General features: G+C 40.5%; 2 protein-coding genes across 3 annotated transcripts in view; one reads left to right on the forward strand and one right to left on the reverse strand.

Moving 5' to 3' along the window:
• Positions 1-750: 750 nt before the first annotated feature.
• fahd2a (fumarylacetoacetate hydrolase domain containing 2A) lies at positions 751-5,588 on the forward strand. 2 transcript variants are annotated; one of them, XM_078285221.1, is made up of 8 exons: positions 751-793; positions 1,625-1,887; positions 2,714-2,930; positions 3,446-3,505; positions 3,606-3,768; positions 4,035-4,143; positions 4,922-5,009; positions 5,334-5,588. In XM_078285221.1, the coding sequence occupies exons 2-8, from the start codon at positions 1,625-1,627 to the stop codon at positions 5,394-5,396; spliced, it is 963 nt and encodes a 320-aa protein (XP_078141347.1). In that variant the 5' UTR covers positions 751-793; the 3' UTR covers positions 5,397-5,588. The 2 variants fall into 2 exon arrangements, with proteins under 2 accessions (XP_078141347.1, XP_071775625.2); XM_071919524.2 differs by lacking the exon at positions 751-793 and adding an exon at positions 802-944.
• Positions 5,589-7,253: 1,665 nt separating this feature from the next.
• The window catches only part of gpat2 (glycerol-3-phosphate acyltransferase 2, mitochondrial), a 28,559-nt gene continuing 20,179 nt past the window's right edge, over positions 7,254-15,633 (reverse strand). The window contains exons 17-22 of the mRNA XM_071919941.2: positions 15,223-15,300; positions 12,289-12,411; positions 10,084-10,204; positions 9,522-9,590; positions 9,121-9,176; positions 7,254-7,370 (exon numbers count right to left, since the gene is read on the reverse strand). Coding sequence (XP_071776042.1) covers positions 7,254-7,370; positions 9,121-9,176; positions 9,522-9,590; positions 10,084-10,204; positions 12,289-12,411; positions 15,223-15,300 — 564 coding nt within the window. The remainder of the gene's footprint in view (positions 7,371-9,120; positions 9,177-9,521; positions 9,591-10,083; positions 10,205-12,288; positions 12,412-15,222; positions 15,301-15,633) is intronic.

The following is a 15,633-nucleotide window of genomic DNA, read 5'->3' on the forward strand; positions in this document are numbered from 1 at the left end:
TGCTCGGAAATAATAACAAAACGGAACTTGTAACAAATGTAGTTTTATGGTGGCTGTTTTATTTTAGAAATCAAGCGGTACAGTGCTACTTTATGCTGCAGCTGCTCAATGAAGAGGATAAAATGTCAAATATCAAGTAAAATCAAACCTATAGCCCTTCACCACACAACATGTCTCAAAGGACTTTACAGAAAACGAACCCAACTTGTCAACAATCAATCACAAAACAAAATGATGCAGTCTGCAAACAAAATGGAACAAACACAAGGAAGGATGCATAACAAACTTAACAAAGCACAACACACGAAACCAACCTTGGATCCTCAGTGAAGAGGAAGGAAAAGAAGAGGGGAAGAAGAAGAAGGTAAACGTCAGCAAATGATGAAAGGATGAAAAATTTACGCAAAGGATGAAAATAAGAACATATAAAAAATACTAATAATTCGTATTTAGTCGTATTTATTACTTCTTTGGGTCATTCATGTACGCTCAAGTCGTGATTGCAATATTTCCCACAGCACAGGAAGGCAGCATTGGTGATTAGCCGTTCTTACTGCCGGGAATTGTAGTTTTTATCTGATTCGAAAACGTGAAACGGAGCGTTAATATAATTATTAGAGCAATGTAACTATTATTTCTCTACATTATATGGTAATAATAATCGGCTGCGCTTCATCGTTAGCGCTGGATACTTCATTTGTTACGCTTTGACAGTTCTGACCTCACGTACTACAAACACAAACCCGGAAGTGCATACCCCTGCAAGTAATGGGTTTTGTGCAAAACAGGAGAGGTGAGTGACCAAGTCCAAAGGGCATGGAAATGCAGAGTAGTTTCCACATTATTCTGGTAGCATTAGTGTCATCTTCTTCTTGAAATGACGTTATCGCAAAGATAAGAATAATTTCTGCAGAGCCACGCTCGAGCTGCAGGAAGTCCAGCAGGTAGGCAGGCTGTAAATGAAGCTGTCTGTTTATTTAGATACTTTGCTGTCTGGTTTTCTTATCGTGATTAGGATTTACAGATGCATTATCAAGTACAGTAATTGCAGACACTGATAATTGTACCAGGTGGCAGGCGTGTTTACATAATTTTGTACTTTGCACGTTTTAGGAGCCACTTCTCCACAGACTAATTTTGATGGTAATTCAAAAGCCCTTTTAACACACTGGTCATGGGATTTCTGGAGTATCAGAGCTATATATAAAGTCAGGGAATTTGATAAATTCTCTGGGTAAGTCAAGGAATATCAAGGAATTTAAAAAATGTTTCACTTTACAGGAACATACCAGAATGTATTTTTCAACTTGTTTCACACATTTATTGCATTAGCTGGTGGTTTCAGCTGTTTTTTTCCATGGCAAGCCCAACTGCCATGGAGCCCAGACTGTTTACTGTTTTACAGCTTTTCTGAGCTGACAAAACATTAACAAACCAGACAGCGGTCTGACCTAGGTATGGAAAGTCATAGAAAAGTCATGGATGTTGCATCAGGGCCATGGTGGGAACCTTGAGCACAGTGCATGAACATGTATTTTGCATCCAGAGAACAAAAGCAACCTCAGAGAAATTGATCAAATTTTCAGTTTGTCTCGGTTTTTAATTCTTTCTCTTCCCTAAATAGATGAGACTTCCTCTTCGCTCCCTGCACATCTTGAGGAGCTTCTCTCATAGGCTAACGGAAAACCCACAGAGGCGTGGCTTGTGCGGTGCACCGATGCGATTGGTGCAGTTTCATCGCCGCGGCGATGAAGGGGCGATAAGAGTGGGAGTGGAGCAAGGTGAGGGGCTCGGCGTGGTCGACCTGAAGGCCTTCGACCCCTCCATGCCCTCCACTGTGAGAGAGCTGCTGGAGCTGGGAGACAAGGGTCTGGAGTGTGCACAGAGGTATCACACACACACACACACACACACACACACACACACACACACCCACACACACACACACACACACACACACACACACACACACACACCAGGGTTGGGGCCATTCATTAATAGAATTGAGAATGCAAGGTAAATTTCAAGTGGTAATTGGTTGGAATTGGAATTGCACCCAGCTCTAAGGAAACAGAATTGGAATTGAATTGGAATGAAAGGAAACAGAATTGAATTTCATTAAATTCCATGAAATTCCACTTCGAAGAGAGGTTGTCTTGACTTGCTAAACATTATGAATCAAACATTATGAATCAAATACAAGACAGTTAAGCAAATCAAATGCATTCAATCATAATGTATGTATTACGATTACATGTTCTGCATCAAATACCACCTGAAAGGCACCTTAAACATTTTATGATATTCAGTATTGATAATATACTAAGTGTAATCTCAGATATGTAGTAAGAAAAAAACAACAAAAAAAACATGGAATTTCACAAAATTGCATTGAATTAAATTCAACCTCCTGAAATTCCAATTCAATTCCAATTCTGTTTCCTGTAGGTTTTTTCAAATTCAAATTCCTCAGTTTAATTGGAAGTAGCGAGTTCATTCATGAATTGACCTTAACCCTGACACACACACAAACACACACACACACACACACACACATGCAGTCCCTTCTGACCATATTATTACTCCAGTAACACTCAACTCTTACTCACTGTCCCCCTTTCTCCTGTTCCACTTCTTTCTCTTGCTTTGCCTGTTGTGGTCAGCCCTTGTGACTTGACGTTACCCTTTATCTTCTTCTTCCTCGTCTTCCCAGAGCCTTGTCATCCGGTCAGTGTGTGGTGGAGCGGTCGGACGTCAGGCTGCTGTCTCCTGTCCTGGCGCCAGAGAAAGTGGTGTGTGTGGGTATGAATTACCGCGACCACTGCCTGGAACAGAACGCCCCCATCCCAGAAAAACCCATCATCTTCAGCAAGTTCCCCAGCGCCATCACAGGACCGTACGATGACATCACTCTGCCCCCCGAGAGCCAGGTGCGAGCGGACACAGCAAGAAATACAATATCTATCCTAACTAGTCATTTAGTCTGGTGTCGAGTCATAAAATCCTGTTTTCCTTAAAACAAGGGAAAAAAATCTGCCCTTTGTGGGAGATAAGTGCCGTTTCACCTGTTTAAGGATTTTTTTGAATATCTTGAAAAAAGGTGAAGCACTCCACTAATAAGATGATGTCACTTGATTCAAGGAAATTCCTGAAACAAATTGATTTGACTTGTAAAAAAAGTATAATCACCTCACCCCATTGGCAGATTTTTCACTTGTTTTAGGAAAAGTACGATTTTAAGACTCAATATTAAATGACTTACGATGGATTTTTTTTTGCAGTATATTAGAAAAACAGACAAGCAAAATTAGACATTTTTGCCACATGAATGTCCCTACCTTGAGATCTGTATTGAGGTAATACTGACCAAATCCTGGATAGGTGTCATCAAGCAGACTTGATTTTTGATAACAGCTTTATCACAGTCTCTCTTGTCTGACTGAAGGAGGTGGACTGGGAGGTGGAGTTGGCCTTTGTGATTGGACGAAGGGGAAAGAACATCAAGGTGAGCGTCACAACCCCTGTGATTTAAAAGGAGACAGATGTAACACTTTGTAAGCCAACAGAGCACCATTCTGACTTTTGACACCCCTCTTGCTGCTCAGGAGGAAGAGGCCCTCTCGTATGTGGCAGGCTTCACTGTGGCCAATGACGTCAGCGCGCGGGACTGGCAGATGAACCGCAACGGGAGGCAGTGGCTGCTGGGAAAAACATTTGACAGCTTCTGTCCTCTCGGCCCCGCCTTGGTGACCACCGACGCTGTGACGGGTGAGAGGGAGAGGGGAGGGAAAAACTGCAGCTAGGAGAGAGGGAGGGAAGGGAATTAATGATGATGGTGGTGAATCAAGCAATTAGTAGTGATTTTGTTTCTATCAGCAACATTAACAAGCATCAACAAGCTGCAATTCTCTGAAAATTGAATCTAAATCCTTAGTTGATCGGAACAGCAGGACAACCACAAAACATTAGTCGTATCAAAAGAGGAATAAACAGGAATATTGACCGAGGTGTTTCTTCACTCATTGGACTTCCAGATCCTCACAACCTGGGTATTCGCTGCCTAGTTAATGGAGAGACGATGCAGAGCAGCAACACTGATCAGATGATCTTCAAGACAGAGAAACTGGTTGCCTGGGTCTCAAAGTAAGTCCAGTTGCTACACTATTGCTGCTCATGATGATGGTCTCTTTGCACAAGCACTTTACAGAGACAGTGCGTGTTCTAACCTGGTTCTAACACTTCAAATTCACTAAGATTGCATTGTGAGGGCAATTTGCATGTTTTTTTTTGCATCTCAGTTACCTGAGTTAAGAGCTTTCATCTTACTCAAAGAAATTATACAAATGAAATTGTGGCACAACCAAGCCCTCAACATGCAAGTGCAAATTACGTGCTTCAGCTGCAGCACTAATCCACCAAGACTGGCACCCCTGTGGCCTGAAGTGCCCTTTCTAATTGGAGCGTTTTCTGGTCTGATTTGAATTTCTAGGACTGAAAACCCTGTCTCATGCTTGCCTGACTTGCTGTCTTGCAGCAATGACATCCACCATTCTGAATGTCCAAACTGATCTCTCTCCACAAAGTCTTCACGCCATGTTTCAAAGGATCTTATATGCACTAAAATAACTCGGGGAAAGTTGGTGTTGCGAAGTGTTAGTGAATTGGATGCTATTGTTGATTTCCATGGCCACGCCTACAAATCGCTATTAAAAGGGCAAAATATAGATTTGCATATATATATTTACTCATGCATGACCATGTCAGGTGCAAAGAGGCTTTCTTTTTTTGACCAGGACTATTAGGCACATTTTCCACTCATTGCACCTGGTTAGTGAATATTGGTGATATAGCGTATGCTCCTCCCTGCACAAACCTTCAGTGAATCTGGTCTTACAGTGTGTGTGTTTTTCTCCTCTGTTAGGTTTGTGACCTTAACTCCTGGAGATGTGTTCCTGACAGGCACTCCTCCAGGTGTGGGTGTGTTCAGAAAGCCACCTGTCTTCCTCAAGGTGATTTCATACTTCTGACAAAAGTGATCAGGGCACAACTATTACATCACGTAGAACCACTTTGCACTGGCGTATTGTCCTTAGCTACAGCTCAAACCCAGTTTAAACCTTCTCTTTACGCAAAAGGACTTAATGGCTGCACTGTGTGTGATACACATTACATTGCACATAAAAGAAAAGCGATGCAGCATATGCCGTTATAAGCATTATGTATAGTCCTTAAAGGATCTGTAAATTATTTTGCTAGATGGGAAAGAAAGTGGTTCCATCTAAAGTGGAGAAAATGTGTTTTAATCAAGTGTTTGTTTTGTTTTTTCCCCTCAGAAAGGAGACATTGTGGAGTGCCAGATAGACCAAGTGGGCTCTATACTGAACAAAGTGGTCTGACACCAAGACAGCTGGGAGGAAACTCCTCAGAACAATCCATGGAGGAATGTGATCGGTTAACTAAACTTACACTCAATCCAAAACCATTGTTTTACATGATGAAACACATGTAAAAAAAAAAGATTTTCAGAAATATTAAAATGTTTTTTTTCCTGCCCGACTGCCGAAGTCGACTGGAGATATTTTACAATATATGCTTTGTGATGAATGTTTAATTCATGTTTGCACAGTGATTATATGGCAGGAAAAGCGTGGTATTTTTAAATACCACACAATATAATTACATGACTCATCATGATGTTTGCATTTCAACCCCCGCTATTTGGTCATCACCCCTGCAGTCTGCATCTCTTAAAATACCCTCCTTCAGCTGCCACCCACTCACGCTATACTGTTACAGTAGAAAGCATGTGAACCCACTGACTTTTTAAAAAATATAAAGTATATCCGATCATGTCTAATATAGATATAATAAATTCTATAAAAAACTTTGTGTCTACTCAGTTAGAAAGTTAAAACGCTCCCTCTTGCAGAAAAAGTAAGCAGAGTTTCAGTAATGGGGAGAATCCATCAAAAGAAACAGCAAAATGTTAATTTGTCCCTTACATTGCCTGGGAGGAATTCTTCATAATTATTTCAACCTGGGCTTTAAGTCATGTACAGCTCACTGAACTTTCATTGAAATCACTGAGGAGATTACCGGAGGAGAAACTACTGACTGACCATCTATATTTTCAAGCAGAGTGACGAGGTGACATTTTGTACCTGGGTAATGGTTTAATCATTGAGTTAGTGACTAAATCAATCAATCACACTATACCAAAACACTGAAACTAGGGCCACAGCATTATGTGTAATTATGAAATATTTTGACTCAAAATGAGGCAAAACTCATCAAACTGGCATGGTAGTAAAAACACTTGTCTAAATGTAAAGAAGGAGTAAGGGATGTATGTGTGAATAGTGTTGAGGATGGATGAATGGTGCAGTACGTGCAGTTCAACACTGGGTGGCACTAGTGTTTCATGGTAGATGAGCGCCAAACAACTACGGCTTTAGTTGGTCCTCGAGTTCGGGGGAAAAACAGCCGCACCGACTCCTCACTGTACAAACAGACTGCTGTAAATTCCCAAATATTATGCCTGCCAGAGAAAGCTCTTCTCTTCAAAACGAGGCATTGATTTCTCTCTGCGTCTCGGTGTCAAAAGGTCTTCCCTGAACGCACGGGGTCTCCTGAGGTCTGACTCAGCACTGGCAGGGCTTCACTCAGGAGGAGGGCTCCTCCGAATGATGAGTGGCTTGGAAAAAAAACACGTCTGTTCAGAGTGGGAAGAATATGCTGGTATAAAGTTTCTTAGTCTTTTTACATGAGTCTTGCGATGTTAATGATGAAATAAGCCAAAAAAAAATAAAAGATACTGTTTATTGTCGACATGAACATTTATCAAATTGTGAAAAACTACAATAAAAACATAAGAACTAAAAAAAATGTCCATGTAGTATACAAATTAAACTCTTCAAGTCTTCATTTCAACATAACCGAAGTCAAAACACAAGCTGTACAGAGCAGCAACTTAAATAAGTAGTCAACTGATTACAGGGACTTAATAATCCTTATCTCCTGTGGCTTTATGCTAATGCTATTGCTAAAGATAAACTAAAAATCAGCGTCCCATCACTGAAAACTCAAACTGCAATTAACCTTACGATGCAAGCATGCCGGCTCAATGTGCACCGTCCTTCGACTAAACAAAAGCTTCTCTGACACTTTAACAGAGGCTAGGTCAGATGTTGCAAACTAAGAATGCGTGGTCAAGGCCTTGAGTCGCACTGTTCAATTAAACATACAGTGTGCCATTAGTTGTAGAGGTATTGTGAGATGAAGCGGTGCAGTTTCTGCCTGTTGTCGGCCAGCTGGAAGAGAAGACTGAGCCCCAGGGAGACGCCCCCCCTCTGCTGCTCCTCCACAAGGACCTGAGGACACAGAAACAGGACACAGTCAGGACACTCACGTCCAAAACGCTCTTTTTATTCAACAGCCTTTATTTAAACAGGGTAACATTCAGACAGCGGAGCGTTTCTTATCTTTAGCGGTGTGCTCTGTGTACAAGGGCAAAAAACCCCAAAAAACAAAACACTTGACATGAGAAAAGATAAAAACGAGACATTTCAAAACAAGAACACTTCAAAAAGACAAGACAAACAACAAACGCAGGTAAAGACGTTACAAAGAACCACAACATTGAACCACCTTATTCACTCAGTAAGGTCTGAAATAGGAGGGATGAGCGAGACAAACTTCAGATTGTACCGTCGTTTGCTCTATTTTCCAGGTGCATAAAAACCAGAAGCAGCTTTCCCTAATTCCCTTGTCACCTGTGGAACTTGTAAAGCAAAGCAGTCTTGACATTCTTGAATTCAAATCAGTTGTCAAATCTTACAGACAAGCGAGATATAATGACAGTTTCTTGTATAATAACCTTAATAAAAAAGTTAACAATGACCTCATGAGATCATTGTAGATATATAGGGCAATGATGCTCTATTTTTAAAGGCAGCGATTCCCAGCCCACAGAGTGACAGGAGACAGTGATGCGTGTGGAGACTGTCTCTTTTTCTAACTTGCAGGGCTGAGTGAAAAGATGATACCAGTGTTTTTTTTTTTTAAGTTTGTGCCAATTGTCTAAGTTGCCCCTCTCCTTTACACAATTCCTTCTGGTGTCTGTACACAGTCAGCATAGTTGGAGATATCAGAGCTTGTTCCCTTACATTCAGAAAAAGCCATTTGCTGCCATTCATTTTTGTACAGTATGAAAAACAACTTCAACAAAATTGCCCGAGCTCGATAATCCATCATAGTAAACATGAAGCTTTCATTTGGTTTTTGTCAAAGTTTTTATTTTATTCTTTTGCTGTGCCAGAGTTTCCATATCAGGTCAATCACCTGACACAGACAGGCAGAAATGAAAGTCTCTGCCCGGAAATAATCCCTCAAAAACATGTCGCCTTACAGAATTTACTGTCACATCCATTTGTTTTTATTTTGGGTGTCTTTGTTAGCAGGGACAGCAGTCAATTTCAAGCTAGGTTTCACACTGTAAAATTTGTAGCCTATTTTAAAAACGATGATAAACAAGTAAATGTTAAAATATCTACAGTAATAACATACGGCACGCATTGCAAAATGACTGGGGGGAATGTGAACTAGATGTAGAAATGGGTTATAACTCTAAATAACATTAGTATTCTCCTTTAAAGAGCAGGGCTGCAGCGTCCATGTAAATTACACTGCCACAGTGGAGAGAATAAGGATGAGTGCTGACAGGACCTTCCTTTTCCTCTTTCTAATTTAAATCACTTGTGTCCTTGGCCCACTGAATTCTCTTTATAGCTTGACATTTCTCCCTCAAACAAGGACTGAATTTCTCACTTAATGCATCAATATTAGGTTGGCTGTTCAGGTTGAGCTCGGGCTCAAGAATATTGTTGAAAAATGTTATTAGCTATTTATAATCAGTGAATTATTCACTATGTGGGGCTTTAGTTGGATTTAGGCTCAACTGGGTACAGATACACGTTTGAACTGAATTTTTTTTCAGTTCAGTATTTTTTTTGGGCCTCAACTTTCAGTCCCAAGTCAACCTTGAATTCTCTACAGCGAGACAGATTTAGACACACACACACACACACACACACACACACACACACACAGCCTGTCACTCACCCCCAGGTCTATTAGTGTTCTAACTGCGGTGCGTGCAGCCTCCTCCGAGCAGCTCTCTGTGAGATATGGCACAAAGACGCACATGAATCAAAAGAACACACAGATATCCAATATAGAAAAAACAGGTCGGTATAACAGAACAAAGCCATTACCAGAGGGATTGATGTCATTTTTTTTAATACTGTGTATTATTGAAGGGTGTCATTTGGGTAATTTCTGGTTGTCTTATATGAGGAGAGAAAGACAGCATGAGATTTGAGTCTGATAAAGACTGAATCAGTGGGAAGAGGCATAATGCTGGGCTTTTAAAGTCGGGGTGCTGAGAAATCTGTGTGTGTGTGTGTGTGTGTGAATGTGAATATGAGTATGAGTGGTGGGTGGGGATGCGGCGTTGTTCTCACCATAGTGCTGTTTGTTCTTATCCGCTGTGTCACATAGATGGGCGTGTATCTGAGCGACACACTGCGCCTCTGCAGGGGGAAAAAACACCGAAATGGAGCCAATTATTCCACTCAAAGGGAGGTGGGGATGCAAACTCAGTCTACCAAGATATTATATGGAGTGCTCTTGGTTTAATGACAATGCTAACAAATACTCATGACAGGTGGGTGAGTCAGCAGGTCATAGCAGATGGGGAAATGGCTCAGGGCGAAACATGAATATCAAAGACATGGAACTGTGATAAACATTCATGATGACTTGGTATTATCATGAACTGCACAAGCTATTCTGGCACTTTTCTCAATAGGAATCTGTCATCTACAGATTAGACTATACATTCCCTCACATCCCACCACACACACACACACACACACACACAGTTTATGCTAACGTTTATGCTAAAGACAAGAGAATGCCTCCTTCTATCCCTTAACAGACACTAACAACACAACTAATGAACATCACAATATTGATCATGGAGCAATATGGATCATAAGCATTGTGCCTTAGACACACACACACCTGGCAGAGGTGTGTGTAGGAGGTCCAGGCCCTCCGTGGTCCAACACAGTGCCCTCAGATGGCCAGCCAGCATACTGCAGAGGAAGAAGAGCATCTCTGGACACTGGGTTGGCTGGCTCAACTAGAAAAGGAGACAGAAATGACTGAAACTGGAGGAGGAGTGGACAGAAAAAGCAAAATAAGAATGGAGGGGTTTGCAGGAATGAAAGAGCATTTTTAAAGGATTATTTTCATGTAAACTGAAACTTGTGAGAACAGTGGAAAATGGTAGGGAAGATGGGAGAGAGAAGACGACGGCACATGCCAAAGGCTGACAGATGTTAGATGTATGGCCATTATATTGCCAATACATGGTATGTGTCACTGAGCCACTGTTTATGTGTTGGCTGGGTGTTTCTGTGTGCATGTCTCCTCAGCAGTGGTGGTTGGTGACACAGGCGATGTAGAGGAGGTGGACAAAATAACCGGAACACCTAACAATATATGAAAATCAAGTACCTAAAAGTGCTTCAGTCCTCCTTGGAAAGCTGTCATACAAGTCCTGAACTACTGTGTGTACCAAGATACTTCAAGAAGTAAAGCCTCCAGTTCTTTGACGCATGAAGGAGAGGTGGAAATCTACTTAACACTCCAGAACTTCCCATAAAAGTTCAATAACATTCACATCTGGCGAGTAGGGAGGTCATGGACGACGTTGAAAGTGACATCATTCCGGCGTTCATGAAACCTCTCTTATCATCTTTAATTATTATCATTATCATTATCACCTTGTAATATGGGAACATGTGGGAGCAGTGTTTGCACCGTAAAGTGCAGCTGCTTCTGTAAAATGGCCTCATATTTCTTGGTCGTTAAATGACCGTGCAGAGCAATCATCCAATGTAATGAGTCCCACCAAATGGCCGCCCATATTATTACAGCATGTTGAACAGTTTGCAACAGACATCGTGGGCTGAAGGCATCCTTTGGCTGTCTCCAAGCGTAAAACTCATCCAGATGGAGGAAAAAGGGTGAAATAAAACTCATCAGACCGAATTACTTTTTACTATCACTTTTTTTTGCTCAGGGGTTTTTGTGCTGCTCACACAAAGACATGCGTCTTTATGCATTGGCTTCGGATACAAAGGGTTTCCAAATTGCAGCTCTGCCACAAATACCAGGTCTGTGAAGCTCACAGTGTAGTTTTGTTGAGATGGTTTCACAGAGGTGTTGATTCAATTCTGTGGTCATTTTCCAGGCTATTGTTTTGTGGTTGCTATGAACTAGGCTGCAATGAATATTCAAATGAATTTAAAAAAACTCATTTAGTTTTGTGGTTGCTATGAAAGGAGCTGCAATGCAATTTTATGTATTCATTTATTTATCTACTTATTTATGCATTTAACATTTGGAAAAGCTTAATGCTTTTGGTTTATTGGGCTATCATATTCAGTTGACAGATTACACTGTAAGAAACCTTTGTGCATTGGTCAAAAATGTGACAAAAAACGTGACAAAATGTGATTTTTTTTTAATACATTCGATATGTTGGAAAGAGTGTGTTCTTGCACCTCACGTTGCTTTGAAAACTCACATCATTCTTTTAAAGCTGACATACAACTAATTGGAATTCAAGTTAATATGACTCATCTGTGTAGGCGCTTTTGTAATGATTTATTTACTTCAAAGTAGGTTAGTTCAAAGTCCTTTTTCATGTGGTGTTTCTCTCATTTTTTACGCCCCCTGTAGGCAGCCACCTATGGTGCCGTGTAGCTCGGGGTAGCATGGGATTTTTTTTTAATTTTTAAAATTGTTATGATGTTTTTTTCCCCTCAAACAAGCTCAGGCGCCCTTATCCCTGTAGCTCAGTGCTTCTCAACATGGGATCCGGGGACCACCAGGGGTCCTTGAGGAGGTTCCAGGAAATTGGTGAATTGTTAAACTTCAGCATTATTTAATTTACAAGAAGTTATCACAATTCACTGTTATCTCTCTACCTACAATACAGATAGTCATGGAATTCTGGACAAAATCATATCTAACAATTAAAATATTCTCAGATTTTGGTCTGAGAGATAAAATCTCATCAAATGGGGGTCCGTGGCTCTAATGTGGACTAAATTAGGGGTCCTTGATATGAAAAAGGTTGAGAATCACTGCTGTAGTCTATAGCAGGCTAAGGAGCCACGGGGCACCAACAATGCCGAGACGACTGCTCTTCTGTACCTTGTAGGAATGTGAGTCCGGCTCCTCACAGTCGGAGTCGCTGTGATACGGGTCGTCAGTGGTGCTCCAGGACAGAGTGCCCTGCTTCTTCCAGAAATCACAGATAGGAACGTCCCTGGGAACCTACACAGCATGGAGGGGAGAACGGACGGAGCAGGGAAAATAAGGAGGAAGGGAGGACAAAGAAGTCAAACAAACATACAGTATATCAGACTGTAACCATTTCTATCTGGTGATTGTGAATCCTGCCGCAATTTATTATAAAAAAGTGACACTTACTCTTAGAAAATAATTGGTGGCACCAAATTAAAACAAATAATGCTGCTGAATATTGGATAACTTAAGGTGTTGGTTGACAAAATTATAACACTTTTACAGACCAGATTCTATAAATGTTGAATGAACTTCACGTTTTAAGAAAGGACAAACTCTCCAGTTAGAACAATTACAGATTAGTAATCCACAGCAATTTTGGAGGGAAATAAATAAATTGGGTCCAAAAAAGAGCAAGCTGATTCCAATGTAGATCCTAATGGAAAATGGTGAATCTTCATTTGAGACTGAACAGATATTAAAGAAGTGGGATTATAGTAATTTGTATGCATGTAGTAGTAGTCCTCTATTTAATGGTCAATTCTTAAATGAAATCTGTAAATTAAAATGTGAGCTTGAAAAGGGGATGGGTAATACAGCATATCGCCTAAACCATATGCTGAATAGTGAGATCACACTAGAGGAGGTGCAGAGGGTAGTAGATAGAGCTAAACTAAATAAAGCTGTGGGTGTTGAGGACCTCCCTAATGAGGTCCTTAAAACTCCTAATATGTTGAATATTTTACATTGTCTATGTCAAACGTGCTTTCACAATGGTATTATTCCGTCTGTGTGGAATAAATCCATAATAAACCCATCCCTAAATCTGCAAAAGCCGACCCTAGAGTTCCATTAAATTACAGAGGTATCAGCTTGATCAGTACAGTTTATAAATTGTATTCAGGTGTCCTTAATAATAGACTTAATAATTACTTAGAGTTTCATGGAGTGTTGGTGGATGAGCAGAATGGTTTTAGGAAAAACAGGGCATGTATTGATCATATTTATGCCATATCCTCTGTGGTGAGAGCTAGACTACACGAGGGGTAAAAACACATTTGCTTGTTTTGTTGATTTCAAGAAAGCCTTTGATTGGATCAATAGAGATCGTTTGGAGTATAAGTTAATTTGCTCTGGTATTGATGGTAAATTTTATAATGCCATCAAAGCTTTGTACAATGCCCCAGTTGCATGTTTGCAGTTAAATATTTTCAGGACTGGCTGGTTTCCTACTCCATTTGGGGTGAAGGAGGGAGATGTGTTCTCCCCCACTTTATTTGCCCTTTATGTAAATGACTTAGCTCAAGAAATCAAGCAGGCTGATCTAGGTATATCGATTGACAATATGAACTTAAGTATTCTGTTGTATGCTGATGACATTTTGTTGGTTGCCGAGAAATAGTTTAATTTACAAAAAATGGTGAATATTATGAGTTTATGGTGCAGTAAATGGAGACTTGCTATTAACAGTGAAAAAAACACAGATTATACATTTTAGAAAGCAATGTGAACAGCAGAGCAACCATATATTTCAGTTTGGATCAATGCCCTTAAAGTACACCACTTCTTATAAATATCTTGGTTTTGTCTTTAATGAAAACACATAAGCTTTTCAGAAGGAAGAAAAGCATTGGCAGAGTCAGCAGGAAGAGCGTTAGGGTCTGTGATGAATAAAATGAAACTGTGTTCTGACCTTGGCTTTTCAACATTTTCAAAACTTTATGATTCAATGGTTAGCGCAATTTTATTTTATGCTGCAGGAGTGCGCGGTTTTGAGGATGCCCCTGACTGTAATGCTATCCAGAGTCGAGCCATGAGGTGCTTTCTTGGGGTGCTTAAATATACTGCAAAGGGGGCTATTGAAGGGGACATGGGATGGGAGTCATGTCTTGTAAAGCAGAGATGTGAAATAGTTCGGCTGTGGAACCGCCTTGTCCAATTGCCAGAGGAAAGGCTGACCAAAAAGATCTTTAATTGGGACAGAGCACACAGTTATCCTTGGTCAAGAGAGGTTTCTGCAATATTTTCTCTTTCTGATTTACATATAATCTTCAGGAACAATTTGCAGTGTAATATAAATATAGTCAAACAAAAACTGCTAAAGATCCATAAGGAACAATGGAAGGTGGAGATTTGGAAGAAGCCAAAGCTCAGAAACTACGTTCAAATTAAAGAAGATTACTTCACAGAACCTTATATAACATTTAATTTAAAGAGAGGGCAGAGGTCCTTATGTGCTCAGTTAAGAACTGGTACCTTACCACTGGCAATTGAGGTAGGCAGATATAAAGGTATTCCTGAAGAGCTGCGTTTATGTGTTTTTTGTGATCTTGGTGTTGTTGAGGATGAATTTCATTTTGTGTTTCACTGCCCCATGTACAGTGATATGAGGAATCATCTATTTGAAAAAATTCAGTTGAAAAACCCTGATTTGTTTTGGTTGTCTGAAGGTGATATGTTGAGTTGGCTCTTTAATGAGGAGATTTTTGTCTTAGCAAAATTTATAGAAAATGCATGGCAACTAAGACAGAGAACACTGTATCCAACATAATAGGACATTTATGTCATGGAAATTGAATGTTTTTGAAATGTTCTCCTTTTGAATTTGTGGAACTGTATATTACGATTTGTCATGTGGCCATCCTGGCTGTTGATGCTGTCTAGTGTCTTGTAAGCCTATGTGGGCTGGGCACCATCAATGGTGCAGGACACTCAAATAAACACATCAATCAATCAATCAATCAATCAATCAATCAGGCAACGGAATTTTCCAAAACAGATATATAGTGTTTTGAAGTAGAACTCTGTATGTTTTGACAATGTTGTGTAAGTTTATCTTACTTCTTCCATGATCAGGATGCCGCAGCGTACCAGACTGTCCACTGCATCCAAAGCAAAACTCTGAGAGGACTGACAGGGCTTGGGAGGGAGACAGGAAGAGAGGGAGAGAGAGGGACTGGGTAAGTTCAATGGTAAAGCAAAGTTAGAGAGGCAGACAGCTTCAACCCATCACATATCTAAGAACTGCAGTGGGGGGCAGCTGGCAGGCGGCATAAGATGCATGGTAGAGATGTAGTTGAGATCAGAGAGGGAGAATGAGAGATGGCCGGCAGGGGGATGAGAACAGAAAAATATATTTTTTTAGTGAGGAATGGGGAGAGAAACAGAGCCGCGAGAGACAAGAAAGAGCAACCAATGAAGTGAGAGGTGAGCAAAGGGAGAAAAGAAAAGAATAGTATTTCTGGCTCTGAT

Source organism: Centroberyx gerrardi, chromosome 8 (assembly GCF_048128805.1).
Source record: "Centroberyx gerrardi isolate f3 chromosome 8, fCenGer3.hap1.cur.20231027, whole genome shotgun sequence".
Taxonomy (NCBI): Eukaryota; Metazoa; Chordata; class Actinopteri; order Beryciformes; family Berycidae; genus Centroberyx; species Centroberyx gerrardi.

What these genes read in the sequence shown, in the direction of transcription:
- fahd2a (XM_078285221.1), top strand. Translation starts at nt 1,625, where the DNA reads ATGAGACTTCCTCTTCGCTCCCTGCACATCTTGAGGAGCTTCTCTCAT. An exon ending in CTGGTTGCCTGGGTCTCAAA is followed by an intron (nt 4,144 to 4,921) that starts GTAAGTCCAGTT and finishes CTCCTCTGTTAG; the next exon opens with GTTTGTGACCTTAACTCCTG. An exon ending in AGCCACCTGTCTTCCTCAAG is followed by an intron (nt 5,010 to 5,333) that starts GTGATTTCATAC and finishes TTTTCCCCTCAG; the next exon opens with AAAGGAGACATTGTGGAGTG.